The sequence below is a fragment of the Bufo gargarizans genome, chromosome 7 (assembly GCF_014858855.1).
Source record: "Bufo gargarizans isolate SCDJY-AF-19 chromosome 7, ASM1485885v1, whole genome shotgun sequence".
Lineage (NCBI taxonomy): Eukaryota > Metazoa > Chordata > Amphibia > Anura > Bufonidae > Bufo > Bufo gargarizans.
In genome coordinates, this window is record NC_058086.1 from 84,263,580 (window position 1) to 84,291,300 (window position 27,721).

The 27,721-nt window shown below is 41.6% G+C and overlaps 1 protein-coding gene across 1 annotated transcript in view; it reads left to right on the top strand.

Moving 5' to 3' along the window:
* Window positions 1–26,238, top strand: part of POLDIP3 (DNA polymerase delta interacting protein 3) — a 31,981-nt gene extending 5,743 nt beyond the window's left edge. The window contains exons 4-9 of the mRNA XM_044301666.1: window positions 5,447–5,557; window positions 6,701–6,901; window positions 7,064–7,141; window positions 9,841–9,970; window positions 11,634–11,700; window positions 25,215–26,238. Of these exons, the coding sequence (XP_044157601.1) occupies window positions 5,447–5,557; window positions 6,701–6,901; window positions 7,064–7,141; window positions 9,841–9,970; window positions 11,634–11,700; window positions 25,215–25,401 (774 nt within the window). The 3' untranslated portion in view covers window positions 25,402–26,238. The remainder of the gene's footprint in view (window positions 1–5,446; window positions 5,558–6,700; window positions 6,902–7,063; window positions 7,142–9,840; window positions 9,971–11,633; window positions 11,701–25,214) is intronic.
* The last annotated feature ends 1,483 nt before the right edge of the window (window positions 26,239–27,721 follow it).

Below are 27,721 nucleotides of genomic sequence, written 5' to 3' on the forward strand. Positions count from 1 at the left end.
CTAGCTGCCCCTGATGAAGTGCGAAAGCAAAACCTGGGTCGGGCAGGAGTAGGAGATGTGTTTTATGTTTGTGATGAGCTTTTAACCAAGATTGGCTTTGAGTATAATAAACCTTTTTATCTGACTGGAACTATCAGTGCTTCACTATTGGTGCGATCTCTAGATATCCCCCAGGAGTGTGTTGGAGGAGAGGAGTACATTTGTGGAGGGTGATTTGGTTCTCCATGTCCGAATATGCTGACAGTTCTGAGCTAGAATGAAGAATCCGACATTGCTAAAACAGCAGCGCGGTCCTACCCTGAAACCGCATTGACGGCATACTGAAAAGTCACTGTGTCATTGGATATAATAAGTACATGGAGGCAGTAGATTTCAACGACCAAATGATAAAGCCATACCTGCCACTACGAAAATCCAAGCACTGGTATAAAAAGGTGTCTCGGTGTCTGCTGCAGTTAGCAGGTGATATTCCTGTGAGCTCTGGGTCCTAGTCTGTCAATAGACATTTCCCTGTCACCATTCCGCATACCGGAAGCAAAACTACCCTAACAGACGAGGTGCAGGGTTTGTACAAAGCATGGCATTCCAGGACACACCAGATATGATTGTCCCCAGGTCCATCAAGCCCTGGCCACTGTATAAAACATTACTTCAAGGAATATCACGTCATTACACTATTAGCCTAAATGTAACTTACTTGCTCCAATTTTTCTCATATTGCCATAAAACAATACATCATTCCCTTTACTTGGCCCAAAACATTCTGTTCTGTCATAAATAGGTTGTGATGGAACTTGTATTTCTTGTTGTGCTTAAACGGTCGCAATAAATAGCTCTTTTACAATGAAGAGTGGCTTTTACATTTAAAGAAGCACTTCCATTGTTTTTTTTTTTTGTTTTTTTTTTCTCTAAACCTAAAGATATCTCCTAAAGTATGTGAAAACAGTTCTTATGGTGGCTTCATCCCTGCTACAAGTCTCCTTTCTCCTTCCTGTGCTGCCCTGCCATCTTTATCGGTCTTTTCCCTCTACTATGTTCATTACAAATGGCTGCTGCTGTGTGAGAATGCTGCAGTCTACATGTCCCCGAATACGGCTGTCCTAAGGGGGAGCGTGTAAATGAGTGGGCGTTTCCTCCATATATGCTGCTGAATCTCAGCACAATGCCTGTCCATCTTATCCCCTTCAACAACAGGTAACTTCCCTTCACTTTAGGCTTTATAGCTACGGAGACACACCGTTCATCACATGACAGCAACGTTTTACCATATGGTGGATAGATTGGGGGCATCGCTGGCTAAAATTTTAAACCGGTTAACAGCGACTGCTAGAATTGGGTCCCTTTGCCTACTGAATGGCTCAGTAGTAACATATCCCCAGCTGATTAAAAGTTAGCAAAGTTTTCTTAAATCTTAGTAGGGACACTCCTCAGCCTGACGTGTCCGATATCGCCTCTGTTTTTTTAACCACTTTCTCTGCCTGAACTTGCTGCTGATGGTCTTTCTATTTGAAATACTTTTGGCCCGATGGTTATGAAGCAGAGTATTACAAGACGTTCAACAGTATATTATTGCCATATATGAAAGGGGTTTTGAATCACTTTTTATTATCTGGTGAAGTTCCCAAAGGTATGTTAGGCCCCATTCACCCATATTTTTGGGCCGCATCCGATATGCATTTTTTGCGCATTGGATGAGGACCTATTGATTTCAACACACACAATAGTAAATAGTCTCCCACTACACAATGGTTGAGTGGTGGCAAATGGTGTATGCCACAAATGTTCTGGCTTGTAATAAGTAAATTCACTTGTAACAAAAGTTAGTGATAAGACAGCGACAAATAAAAGCGGTGGTTGTTGCCGTGAATATTCTGGCTTGCAATGAAAACATTTGTTTATTTGTGCCAATAGTTGCTTGCAGTGTTTCCACTAGATAATGGAGAGTAGTTGTGCCGTGGATGTTCTGACACAAATATGTGCGCTTATAAATGAAGTTTTTAGGGTTACTTACAGTTTATAGGTTATTGTGGCTAAGGGCGATTCCGGTGGCGTCCCACCCGGTAATCACGCTCCACCCGCCCTGTTTGTCCTCTGCCTCCAGTTAATGTTACGGGGGGTTGAAGTTTATAGGTGATTCTGGCTGCGGTGTATTAGCCTATAAGTCGGTGCCTCACGAGGGGTAGTGCTGGTCACGTGATGTAAATCGAATTGGTTGGCCTGTATGTTGGCGCCTCACGCGATGTTGTCCCGGTCACTTGTTTTAGATCCGCTACTTTGCCATTTACTTCTGTAAGATGATCATAACGTGGTTTAAACCTCCCGTTGTAATATATTGAAGTTCGGAGACAATGTATTTCCACAAAATGGATTGAAGTGGGTTTTTAGTGGGTAGTCGCTGGATACTTATTGCCAGACGTGTTTCGAGGTAGCAACCTCTTCATCAGTGGCTGTAGTATACACGGTCTGACTCTACACTTTTATACCCGCTCCTAGATTAATCCACTAAAAACCCGGAGAGGTGAGAGGAATCCCAAAATTTCAAGTGGTCCAATATAAATACCGGGATGGAGTAATGTTGAAAATATCTGGAGACAGTCTTAGGGAGAATGTTTCTAATCTACACCTCCGTATTTTTTTTTCTTTTTCTTTTATGTTGCGTCATTGAATAGCTTTCATTTTATGTGAAAAACGCACATGCGTTTTTAATGCGTTTCTCTTGCGTTTTTTGTGTGCAGATGCGTTTTTATCATATTTCTTTGCTTTTAGGTTAGAGATGTCTTTCCTATGACTAACAAGTGTTAAGAGTCTTTATATAATAAAAGATGATTAAAAATATATAAAAACTGTAAAATGTTGGTGGAAAGGTGATAGTCTTATAGAGTGAGGCATCTTCTTTCCTTATGATCACATATTTATATCATATTTAGTCTTAGATTTATGGAGATAATCACTGAGGATTTCCCATCGGAGCAATCACAATGCTGATGGACAGCTTGGCAGAGGAATAGGAAGACTACCTCCATATCTGCAATGCTGGGTCACCAACCGAGGGGCGATCGCAGTGCTGGTAGACAGCCGGACTGCGATTGCACGTCAGCAGGGGACAAAATCAGAATTTAGACCGTCTAAAAGTAATGTCTCAAAATCATATATGCGTCTGGATTCTTGTCTTGACATATTGGACACGTGATCTCCTCCTCTCCAATTTATTTCCACTTTTTCAAAAGCTATATAAATTAGCTGACTTGGGTCTTTGGTATGTTTTGAAGTGTTTTGATAGTGTTTTTCGTATCCATTTTTGATGTTGTTGAGGTGTTCGGATATCCTCTTTTTCAGGGTTCTCTTTGTGGATAGTTTTTTGCTAGAAATAGTTTTTCCATTTGAAGGGCCTCTTTTTCTAAGTCTCCGTCATTGGTACAGTTTCTCTTTATACGTCTGAACTGTCCAGTGGGTATATTCATAAGCCACCTTGGTAGGTGGCAGCTAGAATAGAATATGTAGCTGTTTAATGATAAACCAGCATAAAAAAACAGCTACATATTCTATTCTAGCTGCCACCTACCAAGGTGGCTTATGAATATCCCCACTGGACAGTTCAGATGTATAAAGAGAAACTGTACCAATGACGGAGTTTTTATATATTTTTAATCGTCTTTTATCATGTAAAGACTCTTAACACTTGTTAGTCATAGGAAAGACATCTCTAACCTAAAAGCAAAGAAATATAAAAACGTATCTGCACACAAAAAATGCAAGAGAAACGCATTAAAAACGCATTTGCGTTTTTCACATAAAATGAAAGCTATTCAATGACGCAACATAAAAGAAAAAGAAAAAAAAATACGGAGGTGTAGGTTAGAAACATTATTCTCCCTAAGACTGTCTCCAGATATTTTCTCCATCCCGGTATTTATATTGGACCACTTGAAATTTTGGGATTCCTCTCACCTCTCTGGGTTTTTAGTGGATTAATCTAGGAGCGGGTATAAAAGTGTAGAGTCAGACAGTGTATACTACAGCCACTGATGAAGAGGTTGCTACCTCGAAACACGTCTGGCAATAAGTATCCAGCGACTACCCACTAAAAACCCACTTCAATCCATTTTGTGGAAATACATTGTCTCCGAACTTCAATATATTACAACGGGAGGTTTAAACCACGTTATGATCATCTTACAGAAGTAAATGGCAAAGTAGCGGATCTAAAACAAGTGACCGGGACAACATCACGTGAGGCGCCAACATACAGGCCAACCAATTTGATTTACATCACGTGACCAGCACTACCCCTCGTGAGGCACCGACTTATAGGCTAATACACCGCAGCCAGAATCACCTATAAACTTCAACCCCCCGTAACATTAACTGGCGGCCAAAGACAAACAGGGCGAGTGGAGCGTGATTACCGGGTGGGACGCCACCAGAATCGCCCTTAGCCACAATAACCTATAAACTGTAAGTAACCCTAAAAACTTCATTTATAAGCGCACATATTTGTGTCAGAACATCCACGGCACAACTACTCTCCATTATCTAGTGGAAATACTGCAAGCAACTATTGGCACAAATAAACAAATGTTTTCATTGCAAGCCAGAATATTCACGGCAACAACCACCGCTTTTATTTGTCGCTGTCTTATCACTAACTTTTGTTACAAGTGAATTTACTTATTACAAGCCAGAACATTTGTGGCATACACCATTTGCCACCACTCAACCATTGTGTAGTGGGAGACTATTTACTATCTTTTCTGCATGAAGAGACAGTTACCCAACTCAGGATTGCGTTTTTCTTTCCTTACTTGCACACTGACATTTATTTTATATATATATATATATATTATTCTTGCTAGCAGACAGCATTATTGATATAACTTAACACCACTGTGAATTATCAATATATATCAATCTATATTTTTATTCTTTTTACCAATGTATCCCTTTTTTATACTGCCTATATTGATACGAATAAGCGCGTTTTTATGTGTCGTGCCAGTTGGTGAGTGCCTGACTAATACTATTTGTATATTCAAATCTATACGTTAATATATAAATCTATAATTTGATAATATTCATGTCTGTTATTATACATACAATAAATTGATCCGATATTTTTATTTTATTTCCTTGTACTGCGAACAATGTAAAAAAAATTGCAAAATTGCTGTTTTTGGTCATTGTGTGCGTGCAGCATCCTCTTTGTAGAAATATCTATTATTGTCCGCAGAACTGATAAGACTAGAACATGTTCTGTAATTTGCAGATTGGCCACACGGAAGCAGTCAGTGCGTTATAGCTGCCCATAGGAATGAATGGGTCCATGTGCGATCCGCAACAAATGTGGATTGGGTGCAGGCCTAACGTACGGTCATGTTCAAGAGGCCTTAGAAATCAGGTCGTATTGATGGCCCATTGTCACCTAGGTAACCTTTCTGTTTATCGACAGGTCTCCTCTCCACATGATGTAGATGATGATGGTATGGATGATGAGCTGGAACTTTCCCACGTCCCCACAAAACAGATGAAGATCACAGCTGCCAGCCCTGTGCAGAAAAGGGTAATAACTCCACTTGCCCAGAATGATCAGTCTGTAGGATATTCTGCTTCTGATAGTCTTGTTGAAGTGTTACAGAAAATGTAAGGGTTTAGTTTTTCTGCTGAACCTGAGTGGTTGACAGATGGCTGATGTGCCTGTTGGAGACAGAGCGGTGGGGGAGAGCTTCAGCTGTAGACTGATGCCTGACACCAGAGCTGGATTTGAGAGCAGGGGTGAACGGCTGGCACGTACATATTTCTCTATGGATTTTGTTCAGTTTTGATTGTAATAGGAGACTAGACAGGATTAAAAGAAAATACATTAACAAAAGAATTGCTTGGATTTTTATTTATTATTTATTGCATTTTTTGCATTCTGTTGCTTTAAGTGGAAATCCAGGGCAAAATGACAATTTACACAAAATCCGTGCACTGTATGTTTCGCAAGCAAATTACCATTGTCCCCCACTATCCTTTACAAGGCTGTTGCTAAAGCCTGTAATGATAATGCATGTGCCAACTATTGCCTAGCAGGTAAGTTCTGCTCAGATGTGTGGCTTCAGTAGGTAATTTATACAATCACTGTATTTAGAGTAGTATAATTTTTGAAAGATTTTGGGAGAGATTTACATATCCCTGCGTCAGTTTTTTGGTGATAAGTCGCAAACCCTGTGTTTGTGACTTTTTAAACACCCACCCTCACCACTGACTGGGGAAGGGGCCGGACCAGCGGATCCAACACATTTATTTTTATTTGCGCCAGTTTACAGGTGCAAATGAAGACAGACGTCTATGGCAGCTCAGAGTCCTGCCAGTAGTATTCTGTGGGTGCCATGTTTAGAATTTGTAATATGGCTGGTTATTCTACTCTACTATCACCAGTATACATACGGCTAAAGAAATTAGGGGTTCATTTATCAAACTGGTTTAAAGTAGAACTGACTTAGTTACCCATAGCAGCCAATCGGATTCCACCTTTCATTTTGGACAGCTCCTTTGAAAAATGAAAGAAGGAATCTGATTAGTTGCTATGGGCAACTAAGCTAGTTCTACTTTACACCAGTTTGATAAATGACCCTCCTTAGTGCTTTGTAGTCTGAAAACTGTGAAATACGAATAATAAGGTGTTATTTTATTATGCATTTGGTTTTTATTTCTGTTGTAGCCAGGAATATCTGGAAACTCATTCTCACTTGGGCAAACATTACCTCTCACTAAAGTGGTACAGAATGATGCATACACAGCTCCGATGGCTGCACAGTCCGCCTCTGCAGCACCTTTACTGCACACTAAGACGCTAACCAATGTGTCTCGTATACTTGTCACAAAGGAGGCTAATTCTTCAGTACAGCCATCGTCAACTGAGGTGAGAATTACATGCATCCTCTACCCTTGTGTTACCTAGCAGATAAACACTCTCAGAATTGTACTTTATAATGTTGGAGTGATGCACTCCGAATGAGCTAACTGTTCTGAGCAATTCAGTTTATTCCTTTTTATTGCATTTAACAATTCATCCTCTTTTCAGTCTGTTTTCAGCCCTTTAGAAGGCACCAAAATGACTGTTAATAATTTGCACCCAAGAGTCTCAGAGGAAGATATTGTGGTAAGTATCATCTGAACGCACCAGCATCCTGAAAGGCATGATTTTCATAAAGAATAATTTATCTGTGAATATCAGCCCCTCTTCTAATAAGATTACTCTGATCAGCGCTGGGATTGAAGCTGCTGCAATCGAGCAGGAGCAGGTCAGGTCCTGGCTGACGGACACAGCGGGGACCTTGAGGAGAAGACAGCAGCGGTTTATTACTGCTTCTACCTTTTCCTTTGCCGGGAGGACAGCGCTGCACAAGTGCAGGGGGGAGAGCAAGAAAAGGCAGAGCCGCTTCCTCTGCTAGTCCCGGCGGTCATGTGACTGCTGGAAGTGTCTGGGAGCAGAGCTGCAGGGTCAAAGGAGACTCTGATCCGGCTCTGCCTGTGTGTAATACACCCACAGGGGACTGTTTTCCTGTGGATGTCCTAGGGGACATATGTGCCAAAACTAAATTAAAATATAAGTAAAAACATTTATGAAAAATGCAGTCGCTAACAGTAACCGTCACCATAGTCGCCCCATTCTTTCAAACATATACAGTACAGACCAAAAGTTTGGACACACCTTCTCATTCAAAGAGTTTTCTTTATTTTCATGACTATGAAAATTGTAGATTCACACTGAAGGCATCAAAACTATGAATTAACACATGTGGAATTATATACATAACAAAAAAGTGTGACACAACTGAAAATGTCATTCTAGGTTCTTCAAAGTAGCCACCTTTTTGCTTTGATTACTGCTTTGTACGCTCTTGGCATTCTCTTGATGAGCTTCAAGAGGTAGTCACCTGAAATGGTTTTCACTTCACAGGTGTGCCCTGTCAGGTTTAATAAGTGGGATTTCTTGCCTTATAAATGGGTTTGGGACCATCAGTTGCGTTGTGGAGAAGTCAGGTGGATACACAGCTGATAGTCCTACTGAATAGACTGTTAGCTGCTTTTTTTCTTGCCATAATACAAATTCTAAGTAAAGAAAAACGAGTGGCCATCATTAATTTAAGAAATGAAGGTCAGTCAGTCCAAAAAATTGGGAAAACTTTGAAAGTGTCCCCAAGTGCAGTCACAAAAACCATCAAGCGCTACAAAGAAACTGGCTCACATGCAGACCTCCCCAGGAAAGGAAGACCAAGAGTCACCTCTGCTGCGGAGGATAAGTTCATCCGAGTCACCAGCCTCAGAAATTGCAGATAACAGCAGCTCAGATTAGAGACCAGGTCAATGCCACACAGAGTTCTAGCAGCAGACACATCTCTAGAACAACTGTTAAGAGGAGACTGTGTGAATCAGGCCTTCATGGTAGAATATCTGCTAGGAAACCACTGCTAAGGACAGGCAACAAGCAGAAGAGACTTGTTTGGGCTAAAGAACACAAGGAATGGACATTAGACCAGTGGAAATCTGTGCTTTAGTCTGATGAGTCCAAATTTGAGATCTTTGGTTCCAACCACCGTGTCTTTGTGCGATGCAGAAAAGGTGAACGGATGGACTCTACATGCCTGGTTCCCACCGTGAAGCATGGAGGAGGAGGTGTGATGGTGTGGGGGTGCTTTTCTGGTGACACTGTTGGGGATTTATTCAAAATTGAAGGCATACTGAACCAGCATGGCTACCACAGCATCTTGCAGCGGCATGCTATTCCATCCGGTTTGCGTTTAGTTGGACCATCATTTATTTTTCAACAGGACAATGACCCAAAACACACCTCCAGGCTGTGTAAGGGCTATTTGACCATGAAGGAGAGTGATGGGGTGCTGCGCCACATGACCTGGCCTCCAGTCACCGGACCTGAACCTAATCGAGATGGTTTGGGTTGAGCTGGACAGCAGAGTGAAGGCAAAAGGGCCAACAAGTGCTAAGCATCTCTGGGAACTCCTTCAAGACTGTTGGAAGACCATTTCAGGTGACTACCTCTTGAAGCTCATTAAGAGAATGCCAAGAGTGTGCAAAGCAGTAATCGAAGCAAAAGGTGGCTACTTTGAAGAACCTAGAATATGACATATTTTCAGTTTTCACACTTTTTTGTTAGGTATATAATTCCACATGTGTTAATTCATAGTTTTGATGCCTTCAGTGTGAATCTACAATTTCCATAGTCATGAAAATAAAGAAAACTCTTTGAATGAGAAGGTGTGTCCAAACTTTTGGTCTGTACTGTACATATTATATATGAAAACGACATTACAAAATAGGGAACCCCCATTGCATTAATTAGTATTTGTCAGTTTTAGTATTTAAGAAATAAAACAACCAAAAAAGTGGGGGGGGGGAAATTATTGTAATAGAAAGTCCTAAGTGTCAAGTAAAGAAAATCGCAAACATTATTTTGGTAGTCAAATAAAAAAAAGGCTGAGGTCTAAACCACCATGTGCACAAAATCACACAAAGTTGCCTGGACATTCAGGGCTTTTTTGGGCTCGGCCATGAAAGGGTTAACATTTATTTAAGCCATGCTACAATGTGTGTGTGAACTGTCAGTTCAGATATTTCACATGAGCTCCCTGATGGCACACACTGTGAACATAGAGCCTGCTAATACAGAAACTAAACGCTGTACAGGGAAAGGGGCTGACATTTTTTTAATAAAGACTAATTAAAAAAATTATTTTTAGCTCAAAATGAGTACAATGCATTAATAAAAAAACATGCTTCTAAAGGTGTCCGCCGCAGCCATTATAATGTAGACAAAATAACATTTTTTTTTTCCCCCAGGAGCTTTTCTGTGTATGTGGAGCCTTGAAACGTGCCCGCTTGTTGAGCCCAGGAGTTGCAGAAGTTGTGTTTGTGAGAAAGGAAGATGCAGTTGGTGCCTACAAAAAATATAACAACAGATACCTAGATGGTACGTTGAGTGTGCACAGCAGAGGGCACCAGTGATTCTTTTGTTACTTCTGTAGATTTTCATTTTGAGATAAAGCAGCATACTTTTTGACGACTTTATCCAAGAATGAGCACTAGATTTATTTTTATTTTTTTACTTTATTTGTGAACACAATTCTACTTTCACATGGCCCTTCTGACTGATCTACTGGATCGGTGTAGGACCGGAATTGGCAACCTCTGGAACTCCAGCTGTTCTGAAACTAAAGTGCCGGAGGTTGCTGATTCCTACCCTAGGGACATAATGACTTATTTTATGTGACTTTGCTTACAGAGCAAACATTCTGCAGTGCTTTTCAGACATTATCATCACTTGCTGTCCCCAGTGGGGCTCAAAATCTACATTCCTTATCAGCATGTGTTTGGAGTGAGGGAGAAAACCAGAGTACCTCATGCAAACATAGTGATAACATACAAACTCCATGCAGATATGGAACCCTGGTGCTGCAAGACACCAATGCTCACGACTAAGCCACAATGCTGCCTCTTTTATTCAAAAATAAGTAACATTTACATATTCCTCAGCTGGCGTACCTTTTAAGGGGTTTTCCAAGATTTTCATAGTGATACCCTATCAATATCAGATCGGGGGTGAGCACCACACCCCTTTCCTAGGTCAGTGACGTCATCATCGGTCCCATAGCCTAGTGATTCCCAACATACAGCCCTCCAGCTTTTGCAAAACTACAACTCCCACCATTCCTGGACAGCCTACAGCTATTAGGGCATGCTGGGAGTTGTAGTTTTGCAACAGCTGGAGGGCTGCAGGTTGAGCATCCCTGGTCTAAGCCAAGAGAATGGTGCTGAGCTGCAACAGCAAGCACAACCAGTATCCAGTGGATGGTGTTATGCTTGGTAAGCTGCACAGATGTGTGGTGCTCTCCGGAGTGCTGTGGCCTCATCAAACAGCTGATCTGTGGGGGGGCCAGATCTTGGGCCTCACCAATCTAATATTGATGACCTATCCAGAGAACACTAGCAGTTTATACTTTGCAACTCGATTGCATTAAAGGGGTTGTCTCTTCATAGACAATAGGGGCATATTGCTAGGATATGCCCCCATTGTCTTATAGGTGTGGTTCCCACCGCTGGGACCCGTACCTATATAGAGAACGTAGCCCCGAAAGTGAAGGAGGGCGCACTGCGCGTGCAAAAACGCCGGCCATTCATTTTCTATGGGGCCAGCGAACTACATATATTGAAATGACTTGAATTTTGTTGTTGTGAAATTAGCAAACAACTTTAAAGGGGTTTTCCAAGATTTTAATACTGATTTAGCTATCCTCCAACAGCTGATCGGTATGGGTCCCAGGTGTAGGACCGCCACTGATTATCAGTATCTAATCTATCCAGTTACGTTTCACAGACTGGTCGCAAAACCGTAGCAGTGGTTTTGTGTCCGGTCACAATACAGAACAAACCAGAACGGAACGCATGCTGATCTGTTTTGTCCCCATGGGGAAAAAACTGAAGCGTTTTACTCCGGTTTTGAGTTCCTCTGCCGGAATACAAAGCGCAGATGTGAAAGTTGCATACTATAGGTACATGTGGCTAAACTATTGTTACATTTTTCTGACATTCATTTTTATTGACATCTAACCAATTCTATATACTTGAAATTTCAGGACAACCAATGAAATGCAATCTTCATTTGAATGGCAATGTGATTACATCAGACCAGCCCATCCTTTTGTAAGTGTTGACTTTCTTAAGGTTGCAAAGGAGAAAATCTTAAATTGTTTCTTATGTAATAGAGGAAATTTGTCATCACACACAGTACATGTGAGTTCAGTACAAGAGATCCACAATCAGAAGTTACTGCGTTATAAAACCCTAAGATAGTCAGTTCAGGGGAGCCGCTGTTGGTCCACGAGATCTGGCAGACACATGGACCGTGTTTTCATGGGCCAGTTACGGTTGTGTATATGAGCCCTTATGTACAATTTTTGCCTCATCCTGAAAACCCACCTCTTCAGAAAAGTGGGTAGTCTGCTTCACTGCACTACCGTCACCATCTGTCACTGAATCACCTTGTGTTTATTGTACTAGCTTGTTTTTATTATTAATTTTGTTTATGAAAACCCTTATGTATCTCATATGGTAGAGTGCCTTTAAGTTTGTACACCTTAATATGACATAGTATCTTCTGTTATCACAAAGACCAGGTGAGCATTGTGGATGAATGCAATTTTAAAATCTCCAAATGGCTATCCTGTAGCAACCAACCACAGCACAGCCTTCATTCCTCAATGTCACAAAGTAAGCTGCACTGTGATTGCTTGCTATGGGTAAGATACTTTAGTGGGATAACCCCTTTAAAATAAAAACCATCATACACTAAATAGGGCATTTCAAATCAACTATTATTGCTATATACAGTCAGTTCCATAAATATTGGGCACAATTCTAAAATTTGTGGCTCTATACACCACCACCATGGCTTTGAAATGAAACAAATTCGATGTGCTTTAACCGCAGACTGTCGCCTTTAATTTGAGGGTATTTAGATCCAAATCAGGTGAACGGTGTAGGAATTACAACGGTTTGCATATGTGCCTCCCACTTGTTAAGGGACCAAAAGTAATGGGACAATTGGCTTCTCTGCTGTTCCATAGCCAGGTGTGTGTTATTCCTTTATTATCCCAATTACAATGAGCAGATAAAAGGTCCATTTCATGAGCAGATAAGAGTTCATTTCAAGTGTGCTATTTGTATTTGGAATCTGTTGCTGTCAACTCTCAAGATGCGATCCAAAGAGCTGTCACTATCGGTGAAGCAAGCCATCATTAGGCTGAAAAAACATAACATAAACCCATCAGAGAGATGGCAAAAACATTAGGCGTGGCCAAAACAACTCATTGGAACGTTCTTGAGAAGGAACGCACCGGTGAGCTTAGCAACTCTAAAAGACCTGGAAGACCACAGAAAACAACTGTGGTGGATGACCGAAGAATTCTTTCCCTGGTGAAGAAAAAACCCTTCACAACGGTTGGCCAGATTAAGAACACTCTCCAGGAGGTAGGTGTATGTGCGTCAAAGGTGACAATCAAGAAAAGACTTCACCAGAGTGACTACAAAGGGTTCACCACAAGATGTAAACCATTGGTGAGCTTCAAAAACAGGAAGGCCAGATTAGAGTTTGCCAAACAACATCTAAAAAAAGCCTTCACAGTTCTGGTACAACATCCTATGGACAGATGAGACCAAGATCAACTTGTACCAGAGTGATGGGAAGAGAAGAGTATGGAGAAGGAAAGGAACTGCTCATGATCCTAAGCATACCACCTCATCAGTGAAGCATGGTGGTGGTAGTGTCATGGCGTGGGCATATATGGATGCCAATCGAACTGGTTCTCTTGTATTTATTAATGATGTGACTGCTGACAAAAGCAGCAGGATGAATTCTGAAGTGTTTCGGGCAATATTATCTGCTCATATTCAGCCAAATGCTTGAGAACTCATTGGACGGCGCTTCACAGTGCACATGGACAAAGCCAAATGCCAAAGCATACTGCAAAGCAACCAAAGAGTTTTTTAAGGGAAAGAAGTGGAATGTTATGCACTGGCCAAGTCAGTCACCTGCCCTGAATCCGATTGAGCATGCATTTCACTTGCTGAAGGGAAAATGCCCCCAAAACAAGCAGGAACTGAAGACCGTTGCAGTAGACCATTGCAGTAGAGGCCTGGCAGAGCATCACCAGGGATTAAACCCAGCGTCTGGTGATGTCTATGCGTTCCAGACTTCAGGCTGTAATTGACTGCAAAGGATTTGCAACCAAGTATTAAAAAATGAAAGTTTGATTTATGATTATTATTCTGTCACATTACTTTTGGTCCCTTAACAAGTGGGGGCACATGCCAACTGTTTTAATTCCTACATCGTTCACCTGATTTGAATCTAAATGCCCTCAAATTAAAGCTGACAGTCTGCGGTTAAAGCACATCTAATTTGTTTCATTTCAAATCCATTGTGGTGGTGTATAGAGCCAAAAATTTTACAATTGTGTCGATGTCCCAATATTTATGGACCTGACTGTACATGCAATAGGATATTGTTTTTTGTAATGATTATTACGTTTTCACCTGCTGTTCATTCTTCTGATCCATCTTCTGCATTCAGAGGTGGGCTAATATGCTGGATAACTTCCCTGCCCTCATTGCTGGTTTATTAACCACTTCAACCCCCCTAGCTGAAACCCCCTTAACCCCTTAAGGACCGGGCTCATTTTCACCTTAAGGACCAGGCCATTTTTTGCAAATCTGACCAGTGTCACTTTAAGTGGTGATAACTTTAAAACGCTTTGACTTATCCAGGCCATTCTGAGATTGTTTTTTCGTCACATATTGTACTTCATGATACTAGTAAAAAAAAGTCAAAAAAATTAATTTTTTTGCATAATAAAATACCTAATTTACCAAAAATTTGGAAAAATTAGCAAATTTCAAAGTTTCAGTTTCTCTACTTCTGTAATACATAGTAATACCCCAAAAAATTGTGATGACTTAACATTCCCCATATGTCTACTTCATGTTTGAATTATTTTGGGAATGATATTTTATTTTTTGGGGATGTTACAAGGCTTAGAAGTTTAGAAGCAAATCTTGAAATTTTTCAGAAATTTACAAAAACCCAATTTTTAGGGACCACTACAGCTCTGAAGTCACTTTGCGAGGCTTACATAATAGAAACCGCCCAAAAATGACCCCATTCTATAAACTACACCCCTCAAGGTATTCAAAACTGATTTTACAAACTCCGTTAACCCTTTAGGTGTTGCACAAGAGTTATTGGCAAATGGGGATGAAATTTGAGAATTTCATTTTTTTGCCTAATTTTCCATTTTAACCCATTTTTTCCACTAACAAAGCAAGGGTTAACAGCCAAACAAGACTGTATCTTTATTGCCCTGACTCTGCTGTTTACAGAAACACCCCATATGTGGCCATAAACTACTGTACGGCCACACAGCGGGGCGTAGAGTGAAAGGTGCGCCGTATGGTTTTTGGAAGCCAGATTTTGCTGGACAGTTTTTTTGACACCATGTCCCATTTGAAGCCCCCTGATGCACCCCTAGAGTAGAAACTCCATAAAAGTGACCCCATCTAAGAAACTACACCCCTCAAGGTATTCAAAACTGATTTTACAAACTCCGTTAACCCTTTAGGTGTTGCACAAGAGTTATTGGCAAATGGGGATGAAATTTGAGAATTTCATTTTTTTGCCTAATTTTCCATTTTAACCCATTTTTTCCACTAACAAAGCAAGGGTTAACAGCCAAACAAGACTGTATCTTTATTGCCCTGACTCTACTGTTTACAGAAACACCCCATATGTGGCCATAAACTACTGTACGGCCACACAGCGGGGCGTAGAGTGAAAGGTGCGCCGTATGGTTTTTGGAAGCCAGATTGTGCTGGACAGTTTTTTTGACACCATGTCCCATTTGAAGCCCCCCTGATGCCCCCCTAGAGTAGAAACTCCATAAAAGTGACCCCATCTAAGAAACTACACCCCTCAAGGTATTCAAAACTGATTTTACAAACTTTGTTAACCCTTTAGGTGTTGCACAAGATTCAATGGAAAATAGAGATATAATTTCAAAATTTCACTTTTTTGGCAGATTTTCCATTTTAATATTTTTTTTCCAGTAACAAAGCAAGGGTTAACAGCCAAACAAAACTCATTATTTATGGCCCTGATTCTGTAGTTTACAGAAACACCCCATATGTGGTCGTAAACTACTGTACGGGCACACGGCAGGGCGCAGAAGGAAAGGAATGCCATACGGTTTTTGGAAGGCAGATTTTGCTGGACTGGTTTTTTGACACCATGTCCCATTTGGAGCCCCCCTGATGCCCCCCTAGAGTAGAAACTCCATAAAAGTGACCCCATCTAAGAAACTACACCCCTCAAGGTATTCAAAACTGATTTTACAAACTTTGTTAACCCTTTAGGTGTTGCACAAGATTCAATGGAAAATAGAGATACAATTTCAAAATTTCACTTTTTTGGCAGATTTTCCATTTTAATATTTTTTTTCCTGTAACAAAGCAAGGGTTAACAGCCAAACAAAACTCATTATTTATGGCCCTGATTCTGTAGTTTACAGAAACACCCCATATGTGGTCGTAAACTACTGTACGGGCACACGGCAGGGCGCAGAAGAAAAGGAATGCCATACGGTTTTTGGAAGGCAGATTTTGCTGGACTGGTTTTTTGACACCATGTCCCATTTGAAGCCCCCCTGATGCACCCCTAGAGTAGAAACTCCAAAAAAAGTGACCCCATTTTAGAAAGTACGGAATAGGGTGGCAGTATTGTTGGTACTAGTTTAGGGTACATATGATTTTTGGTTGCTCTATATTACACTTTTTGTGCGGCAAGGTAACAAGAAATAGCTTTTTTGGCATTTTTTTTTTTTTGTTATTTACAACATTCATCTGACAGGTTAGATCACGTGGTAATTTTATAGAGCAGGTTGTCACGGACGCGGCGATACCTAATATGTATACAATTTTTTTTATTTATGTAAGTTTTATACAATAACTTCATTTTGAAAACCAAAAAATTGTTTAGTGTCTCCATAGTCTAAGAGCCATAGTTTTTTCAGTTTTTGGGTGATTATCTTGAGTAGGGTCTAATTTTTTGCGGGGTGAGATGACAGTTTGATTGGCACTATTTTGGGGTGCATATGACTTTTTGATCGCTTGCTATTACACTTTTTGTGACGTAAGATGGCAAAAAATTGCTTTTTTTACAGTTTTTTTTTTTTTTTTTTACGGTGGTCATCTGAGGGGTTAGGTCATGTAATATTTATATAGAGCCGGTCGATACGGACGCGGCGATACCTAATATGTATACTTTATTTTTATTTATGTACATTTTACACAATGATTTTATTTTTGAAACCAAAAAAAATCATGTTTTAGTGTTTCCATAGTCTAAGAGCCATAGTTTTTTCAGTTTTTGGGCGATTATCTTGAGTAGGGTCTCATTTTTTGCGGGATGAGATGACGGTTTGATTGGTACTATTTTGGCGTACATGCGACTTTTTTGATCACTTTTATTACCTTTTTTGGGAAGTAAGGTGGGCAAAATTTCAATTTTCTCATAGTTTTTATTTTTTTATTTTTATGGCGTTCACTGTGCGGGGAAAGTAACATGACCATTTTATAGATCAGGTCGTTACGGACGCGGCGATACCTAATATGTGTAGTGTATTTTATTTTTTTAATTTTTATTCAGTGATAAATGTTTTTTTTTTTTATCTTAACTTTTTTCACTTTTTATTTGATTTTTTTGACCCAGACCCACTTGGTTCTTGAAGATCCAGTGGGTCTGATGTCTGTAAAATACAGAACAGAACCTATATAGGGTTCTGCACTGTATTTTACTTACACTGAACAGATCTATGCTTTCAGCACAGATCTGTTCAGCACCATGGACAGCAGGACGCCTGAGCAGGCGTCCTGTTGCCATGGGAACCTTCCCCGTCTGCTCAGTTATGGTCAGAACTGCGCAGACGGGGAAGGGTAAGGACAGGGTTCTGGGGGGGCTGTCTGGGGGCTCTCTCCTTCTCCCATCGGGGGGCTGCAAAGGCACAGCAGCCCCCCGATCGGAGAGGGAGGGAGCTCCCTCTTACTGTTAACCTTTTCCATACAGCGGTCCGTACGGACCGCTGTATGGAAAGGGTTAAACGGCTGACATCGCATCAACGATGTCAGCCGTTTATACCAGGGTGCCAGCAATGTGCTGGCACCCTGGTATACCCACTGTACACCAACGATTATGCAATGGGAGGCGGGCGGGGGATCGCGATCCCGCCTGCCGCACCGCCCGCCTCCCGCAACGCCCCCACTGCATGCGACACCCCCCCTGCACCTCCCGCCGCCATCAAATCATACAGGGGTGCAGGGGGGGGTTAACAATATTGATTTCGGGCACTCTGAAGTTTCTGATCCCCGCGGTCAGGGACCGCGGGGATCAGAAACGGCAAAAAGCGCAGCAAACCGCAGGTCTGAATTGACCTGCGGTTTTCTGCGATCGCCGATACGGGGGGGTCAAATGACCCCCCCCTGCGTTGTTACGGGATGCCGGCTGAATGATTTCAGCCGAAATCCCGTTCCGATTAACCCCCGCGGCGCCGGAGTTACGGTTTTAAGTCAGGACGTACCGGTACGTCCTCGGTCCTTAAGGACTCGGGAAATAGGGCGTACCGGTACGTCCTCGGTCCTTAAGGGGTTAATGACCAGGCCACATTTTACACTTCTGCACTACACTACTTTCACCGTTTATTGCTCGGTCAAGCAACTTACCACCCAAATGAATTTTACCTCCTTTTCTTCTCACTAATAGAGCTTTCATTTGGTGGTATTTCATTGCTGCTGACATTTTTACTTTTTTTGTTATTAATCGAAATAAAAATTCACTTTCAGCTGTAAAATTTAGCAAAAAAAACGACATCCATATATAAATTTTTCACTAAAATTTATTGTTCTACATGTCTTTGATAAAAAAAAAAGTTTGGGCAAAAAAAATAATGGTTTGGGTAAAAGTTATAGCGTTTACAAACTATGGTACAAAAATGTGAATTTCCGCTTTTTGAAGCAGCTCTGACTTTCTGAGCACCTGTCATGTTTCCTGAGGTTCTACAATGCCCAGACAGTAGAAAACCCCCACAAATGACCCCATTTCGGAAAGTAGACACCCTAAGGTATTCGCTGATGGGCATAGTGAGTTCCTAGAACTTTTTATTTTTTGTCACAAGTTAGCGGAAAATGATGATTTTATTTTTTATTTTTATTTTTTTCCTTACAAAGTCTCATATTCCACTAACTTGTGACAAAAAATAGAAAACTTCCATGAACTCACTATGCCCATCACAAAATACCTTGGGGTGTCTTCTTTCCAAAATAGTATTTATACTGCCCTGGCAATTTAGGGGCCCTAATGCGTGCAAAGTAGTTTGCAATCAAAATCTGTAAAAAATGACCGGTGAAATCCGAAAGGTGCACTTTGGAATGTGGGTCCCTTTGCCCACCTAGGCTGCAAAAAAGAAGTTGGGGAATGTGTTTTGGGGTGTCATTTTACATATACCCATGCTGGGTGAGAGAAATATCTTGGCAAAAGACAACTTTCCCTTTTTTTTTAATACAAAGTTGGCATTTGACCAAGATATTTATCTCACCCAGCATGGGTATATGTAAAATGACACCCCAAAACACATTCCCCAACTTCTCCTGAGTACGGCGATACCACATGTGTGACACTTTTTTGCAGCCTAGATGCGCAAAGGTGCCCAAATTCCTTTTAGGAGGGCATTTTTAGACATTTGGATCCCAGACTTCTTCTCACGCTTTAGGGCCCCTAAAAAGCCAGCCAGGGCAGTATAAATACCCATGTGACCAAACTTTGGAAAGAAGACACCCCAAGGTATTCAATGGGGGGCCTGGCGAGTTCATAGAAAACATTTTTGGGGCATAAGTTAGCGGAAATTGATGATTTTTTTTTTTTTTTTCTCTTCTCACAAAGTCTCACTTTCCGCTAACTTGAGACAAAAATTTCAATCTCTCATGGACTCAATATGCCCCTCAGCGAATACCTTGGGGTGTCTTCTTTCCAAAATGGGGTCATTTGTGGGGTGTTTGTACTGCCCTCGCATTTGAGGGTCTCCGCAATCATTACATGTATGGCCAGCATTAGGAGTTTCTGCTATTCTCCTTATATTGAGCATACAGGTAATGAGATTTTTTTTTTCCGTTCAGCCTCTGGGCTGAAAGAAAAAAAATGAACGGCACAGATTTCTTAATTCGCATCGATCAATGTGGATGAAAAAAATCTCTGCCCAAAAAAAAAAAGGGGAAAGGTGTCTGCCAGGACCTAGGAGCTCCACCCAACATCCTTACCCACTTAGCTCGTATGCCCTGGCAAACCAGATTTCTCCATTCACATCAATCGATGTGGATGAATAAATCATTGCCTGGATATTTTTATTTATTTTTCTATATACAAAGTGTTTGCCAAAGCATAGGAACACCGCCACCTCCTCAGCTCATATGCCTTGGCAAACGTTTCTTTTACTGCAGAGGAGAAATCTAGTCTTGCAGCGCCGCATACACCGACTTGTGTGTAATCTGACAGCAGCGCAATGTCAGAATGCACCTCAGTGCTGCAGCTAGTCGATCGGTTGGTCCACCTGGAAGGTAAAAAAGAAAAGAAAAAACCAGACCGCAACGCAACAATTTTATTAACTTTTGAACAGAACATATAAACTTTAACTTTTTGAACTGAACATTAACCTTTTTGCGTACTGGTGATTATTATTATTTTATTTTTATTTTATTTTTTTTACCTTTTATAGGATAAACCTCTCCTTCCCCATGGGACAATGTGCAAAGCGCAAATCGCCCAAAGATGTGGCGAAGTACATTATGCACTTTATCCCAGGTGAAAGGAGAGGTTTGCAGCAGCTGTATGTGAATGGGCCCTAATAGCCCTGTGTGCCTGTCCTGGTGAGATGTGATCCCTATGCTAGGTGTACCTGTGTGTGGTATTTCTGGAAACACTCTCCAAAGCATAGGGCAGGGTGGTCAGGACAGAAATAGCGGGTGTGACGCCTTATTCCACTCCTGCTACAGACACAACATCTTTTTCGGGGTGACGGTTGGGTTGAGGTACCAGGAACGCCATTGGGGAAATGTCGCTCGTGTAGACGGCTAACTACACTGGTGGATGGGGCCACGGAACCTCCTGGATACAGGAGGTTCTCGATGATCTCTTCCTGAAATTTGAGGAAGGATCCTGTTCTCCCAGCCTTACTGTAGAGAACAAAACTATTATACAGAGCCAATTGAATCAAATATACAGACACCTTCTTATACCAGCGTCTGGTTCTGCGGGAAACTAAATACGGAGACAACATCTGGTCATTGAAGTCCACCCCTCCCATGAGCGCATTATAGTCTTGGACACAGAGGGGCTTTTCAATGACACGGGTTGCTCGCTCAATTTGTATTGTCGTGTCTGCGTAAATGGAGGAGAGATGTAAACGTCACGCTTGTCTTTCCATTTCACCGCAAGCAGTTCTTCGTTACACAAGGCAGCCCTCTCCCCCCTTGCAAGACGTGTGGTAACGAGCCGACTAGTTCGTGCGGTGCCACAGGCGCCAATCTGTTCTAGAAACAAATGCCTAAAGTGGGCCACACTTGTGTAGAAATTGTCCACATAAAGATGGTACCCCTTGCTGAATAAGGGTGACACCAAGTCCCAGACTGTCTTCCCACTGCTCCCCAGGTAGTCAGGGCAACCGACCGGCTCCAGGGTCTGATCTTTTCCCTCATAGACACGAAATTTGTGGGTATAGCCTGTGGCCCTTTCACAGAGCTTATACAATTTGACCCCATACTGGGCGCGCTTGCTTGGGATGTATTGTTTGAAGCCAAGGCGCCCGGTAAAATGTATAAGGGACTCGTCTACGCAGATGTTCTGCTCAGGGGTATACAAATCAGCAAATTTCTGGTTGAAGTGGTCTATGAGGGGCCGAATTTTGTGGAGCCGGTCAAAAGCTGGGTGGCCTCTGGGAAGAGAGGTGCTATTGTCACTAAAGTGCAGGAAACGCAGGATGGCCTCAAATTGTGCCCTGGACATGGCAGCAGAGAACATGGGCATGTGATTAATTGGGTTCATGGACCAATATGACCGCATGCTTTTTGGTTAGACCCATGTTGAGGAGAAGGCCCAGAAAAATGTTAATTTCGGAAACTTGGACTGGTTTCCACCGGAAAGGCTGGGCATAATAGCTTCCCGGGTTGGCGGATATAAATTGAGTGGCATACCGGTTTGTTTCTGCCACGACTAAGTCCAAGAGCTCCGCAGTCAAGAACAGCTCAAAAAATCCCAGGGCCGAACCGATCTGAGCTGTCTCAACCTGAACTCCAGACTGGGCGGTGAAAGGGGGAACTACAGGTGCGGCTGAAGTTGTGGACTGCCAATCAGGGTTTGCCAGCACCTCTGGGATTCTAGGGGCTCTACGGGCCTGTCTGTGCGGTGGCTGCGACGGGGTAACTACTGCACGTGCCACCGTACCAGCTTCAACTGCCCTTCTGGTGCTCGCCACTTCACCATGTTCTACGGCAGTGCTGGTACTAGGTCCAGGGAGGGCTGCGCTGCTGGTGTATGCCTCACCACGTAATCCGACAGCGCCAGCCCCACTCTGCTGCTCTTGAAGCGGATCCTGCGCAACCTGTGGTCTAGCGACACTGGGCCGGGTACGCCTGGTGCTATCAGGGACCTCAACCTCCTCGTCCGAACTTTGGGTCAGAGAGCCACTGCTTTCTACAGGTTCATATTCTGACCCGCTAGATTCATCAGATGAGGGTTCCCATTCCTCATCCGACTGGGTCAGAAGCCTGTAGGCCTCTTCAGAAGAATACCCCCTGTTTGACATTTGGGCAACTAAATTTAGGGGTATTCCCTGAGACTACCCAAGAAAAAAAGCAAGCCTGTCTTACAAAAGGAAGGCTAGCGAAGTACCGGAGGCTACTGCGGTTGATAAAAAAATATCAAAACTGATTTCTTTTTTAATCTCCGCAGCGCGTGTAAAGTGATTGTGCAGTGATAGCGGCGGGGCGGGCGTGGGCGAACGCACGTGTGGGCTACCGATCAGGCCTGATCGGGCAAACACTGCGTTTTTGGGTGGAGGATGAGCTAAGATGACACTAATACTATTATAGATCTGACCGTGATCAGTTTTGATCACTTCCAGATACTATAAAAGTACAAATGCTGATTAGCGATACACTAATCAGCGAATAAGTGACTGCGGTGGGCTGGGCGCTAACTGATCTCTAAACTACCTAACCAAGGGGCCTAAACTATCCCTAAAACCTAACAGTCAATACCAGTGAGAAAAAAAGTGACAGTTTGCACTGATCACTTTTTTCACTTTCACTAGTGATTGACAGGGGTGATCAAAGGGTTAATTGGGGTGCAGGGGGTGATCTGGGGCTAAAGTGTAAAATTCTAAAATTTTATCACCACTTGCCATTAACTCTTGTGGAACACCTAAAGGGTTAACGACGTTTGTAAAATCAGTTTTGAATACCTTTAGGGGTGTAGTTTCTAGAATGGGGTCATTTTTGGGTGGTTTCTATTATGTAAGCCTCACAAAGTGACTTCAGACCTGAATTGCTCCCTAAAAAGTGGGGTTTTTTAAATTTTCTTTAAAGATTTTTTTCTAAGCCTTGTAACATCCCCTAAAAAATAAAATATCATTCCCAAATTGATCCAAACATGAAGTAGACATATGGAGAATATAAAGTATTTTTGTTGGTATTACTAAGTAGTAGAGAAATTGAAACTTGCATTTTTTTTTACAAATTTTTTGTAAATTATAATTTTTTTTTTATAAATAAAAATGATTTTTTACTTCAGTTTACCAGTGTAATGAAGTACAATATGTGACGGAAAAAACAATCTCAGAATGGCCTGTATAAGTCAGTGTTTTAAAGTTATCAGCACTTAAAGTGACACTGGTCAGATTTCCAAAAGATGGCCTGGTCCTTAAGGTGAAATAAGGCTGTGTCCTTACTTACTCATCAGGCGACAGGTAAAAACGTTTGGGAGCCTGTTTGTGTGATGTCACAACGTTCCTATGGATGCTTCCTTCGTCAGGGAACCCGCTGGCTCCGAAACGCGTTGGTTGAATTTTGTCCCTTGGAAGCATCCATAGGAACGTTGTGACCTAACACGAACAGGCTCCCAAACTTTTTTACCTGACAGCTCCTTCATGTGCGCGTCAGCCACTGGCTGGAGCAGCGCATGATGAGTAAGTAGAGCCAGAAGCGCTAAGAGAAGAAACCTCATCGCTTCACTGGAAAATAATAAGTAATAACAGTCACTCTCCATCTACTATACAGGTAGAAACCTGATTTAAATATAAACATTTGGGTGTATATAGTTAGAACATTATATCTTCCACAACAGTTAATCTCTTAACCAGCGCGGTTATTATAATTATAGTATCTATATATTTCAGTTTGGATTTGATTAATCACAATTTCGGTGAGTATTGGGCAGCACAGAAACTGTGGGAGGCCAGCACTTGTGAAATGCTACAGTGCCTTGAAAAGTATTCATACTCCCTAAACTTTTCTATACTTGTTCCACATTACACCCACACACTTAAAGGTATTTTAAGTGATAGACCAACACAAAGTAGCAAGTGAATGGATGGAGAATGTCTGTGAACAGCAATTTTTAAGTCTTGCCTCAGATTCTCAATGGGATTTAAGTCTGGACGTTGACTGGACCATTTTAGCACATGCATATGCTTTAATGTAAACCATTCTATTCTGATGTGCAATGTTAGTTTCCCATCACACAGTGTTTTGCATTTAGGCCAAAAAGTTAAACTTTGGTTTCATCTGACCAGAGCACCTTCTTCCTGCTGTGTCCCCTACATGACTTGTGGCAAACTGCAATCGGGACTTCGTTTATGGCTTGCTTTATTCTTGCCACTCTTCCATAAAGGCCAAATTTGTGGAGTACACGACTAATAGTTGTCCCACCTGAGCTGTGCAGCTCCTCTAGAGTGACTTTGGGCTCCTTACCTGGGCTGTCAGTTTAGGTTGACAGCCATGTCTTGGTAGGTTTGCAGTTGTGCCATACTCCTTCCATTTTTTGATGATGGATTGAACTGTGCTATGGGAGATGTTCAGAGCTTTGAATATTTTTTATAACCCTGTTTTCCACAACCTGAAGTTATACTGATAATAAATTACACACAAGGGGCTGACTACAAATGCATGCCTTTCTTTTCAGATTTTTATTTATTAAAATTTGAAAACCATGTATCATTTTCTTTTCTCTTCGCACATACTTGCTACTTTGTGTTCGTCCACCACATAAAATCCCAATAAAATACATTGAAGTTTGTCGGTGTAAGGTAAAAAAAAGGTGAAAAGTTCAAGGGGTACTTTTTCAAGGCACTGTATAGTGACTGCATCACATCCCTGGTTCAGCTCAATGAATGCATTGCATTGTACGGATGAGGCACCATGAAGTGGGGGGAAGATACAAGAGCTGTCTTTTCCATTGCTTTGTTTCCCATCTGAGGCATAGTTACTGTAGTAATTGTAACTGAATATTGAGTGTTTCCTAAAGCACCCCCTTATGGGGAAAAAATAACATTGCCTTTTCTTTTTAGAAGATTAAGTGACACACCCTCAACAACAAAGAAGGAAGGTGAATCTAGAAGAAATGCCACATCGTCCTCCAGTGCTGCTTCTAATCCTTCAGCTGAAGTTGACCCCGATACTATCCTAAAAGCACTCTTCAAATCCTCAGGGTCAACAGCAATTGTCCAGCCAACTGCATTCAAGATTAAGCTCTGAAACCAACGCATGTTGGAAACAGTAATGGCAGACATTTCAGAGAATACTCTGACCAGTTCTCGGATGTGCCCAGAGATTGTAGAACAAAGACTTTATTTTGCTTCCTGAGGTTTTGTTTAGCGCTGATCACCAGCAGGTAGTTATTGTTGGAAGGATTCTGGTAGAAATTGGACAATCATTCCTCTTCCCAGTATTGTAGTACAGTCTGTGGGGGCAGTTGTATTAAAAATTTCAGTTTTCCCTTTGTTCTAGTATTCTGATACAGCACGGTTCTGGTTCTACTGTTTCTGTTATGGGAAACTAAATGCTAAATGTACAGTAAGCTGCATAACTTGTTTGAAATTCTTCAATCTGTTTTTACTTCTTAAAAGGAAATCTGTTGATGTTTTGTAGTTATTGTTATCTATTTAGATCGCTACAAGAGGATTTGATATTGAAGTTGGCATGACAAGAGTTCAATCCATATGGACGTCATATGTCTTTTTTTTTTTGCATACCTATGTGCTTGAATTGATGAAAACCGAGGAGTAATGCACACTGTGAGTTTTTGTACAGACCAACAGTCTGATGTGTGAAACAAACCATTGACTTTAATGGGTCCTTGTGTAGTCTGTTACACACAGACTGAAAATATGCCTGTCTGAATCATGCCTAAATATCTATACTGAAACGTTCATATTTTTTTTTCCTCCACAAACTCATTTGGATGGTCTTACTCTTTAAAAAGTATATCCATCTTAAATCTACTTATATATTTTTTCATGATCTGTTGTGAGTGGTTTTTGGTGATTGTACTATTCCTATGTATCTACATAATAACTTTTATTTGTGACTTGCTCCAAATTAGAATTTACTCTGAATTGTATTGGTTGCTTCCCTTGGAACATATAATCTGGCACCAAATTTGAATGAAAGGATTGCAGCACTCCAGATAGTGACAACAAATTCCACGTTTTATTCACTTGAACAGCAGTTTCTGGCTGCCACCAGCGATGGGGACTGTGCAGTGGAAGTCTGTCCACGGTGTAGTTTTGGGCGCTTGCTTTCTTGCAGCTCACCTGACATTCACTTGAATGGGAGCTGCACTGCAGCACCACACAACCACAACTATATAGTGGACAGAACCTGCTGCCTCTAGTTCTGTCCGTGGTGTACAGGTGCATCTGAATACATTTCATATTATTGAAAAGTAAATATTTCCGTAATTCAAAAAGTGAAACTCGGATCACTCTGTGTAATGAATCTATATAATATATTTCAAGCATTTATTTTAATATTGAAGATTATGGCTTACAGCTAATGAAAACCCAAGTCAGGATCTCAGAAAATTGGAATATTGCATAAGACCAAAGATTTTTAATACAGAAATGTTGGCCTCCTGAAAAGTTGTACAGTATATGCACTCAATACTTGGTTGGGGCTCCTTCTGCATGAATTACTGCATCAGTGCGCCGTGGCGTGGAAGTGATCATCCTGTGGCATGGCTGAGATGTTATGAAGCCCAGGTTGGGGTTTAGGTCAGGTGAGTTTGCTGGCCAGTCCAGCACAGTGATACCATGGTTATTAAACCAAGTATTGATACTGTTGGCAGTGCGGGCGGGTGCCAAGTCCTGCTGGAAAATTAAATAATCTCTATAAGGGTTTGGCTACACAACATTTGTCGAGTTTAAAAACGAGTACAGCTACACTGCGACGTGTCGTAATGATAGTACTGCAATGACTGTGACATGACAGGTGCACAAAAATTCTACTTGCATGATTTTTTTGAGAATTGTTGTGGCATAGCATGTCGCAGTGTGACTCCATTGACTATCCTTACAAAAAATGTTGTGTGACAAATGTTGTTGAGCCCTTAAAGGGGTTGTTGGGTTCAGAGCTAAACCCAGATATACCCCTGTTTTCACCCCTCCGGCCTCCTGATATGAGCATTGGAGCATGTGAAAAATCTAACACAAATCCAACAAAAAGTACAATTTTTGTGCTTCTGTCAAGTCCCAGTCGTCGCAGTGCGACACTGTTGACTATCATGTGATCAGGCAAATGGCCTCCATTCGATTGCTCATCTATTTAACACTGCACCTGCCTCCTGCACTGGTTCTGTTTGGATTTCAAAGCAGGTGTAGTATGTTTGAATGAAGGAGGCGTCACATGGATGTGATTCGCCTAGTCGTTTGACTCTCCATCAGCAGCTATTTTATGGACAGGACATCTATGTGAGTAGCATAAAATATTTTGTGTACAAGGAGACATGCCATATAAAATGGTGCAGAATTTCAACAAAGGCTATATTAGTAAGTGACATATAATCATCTCACCAACA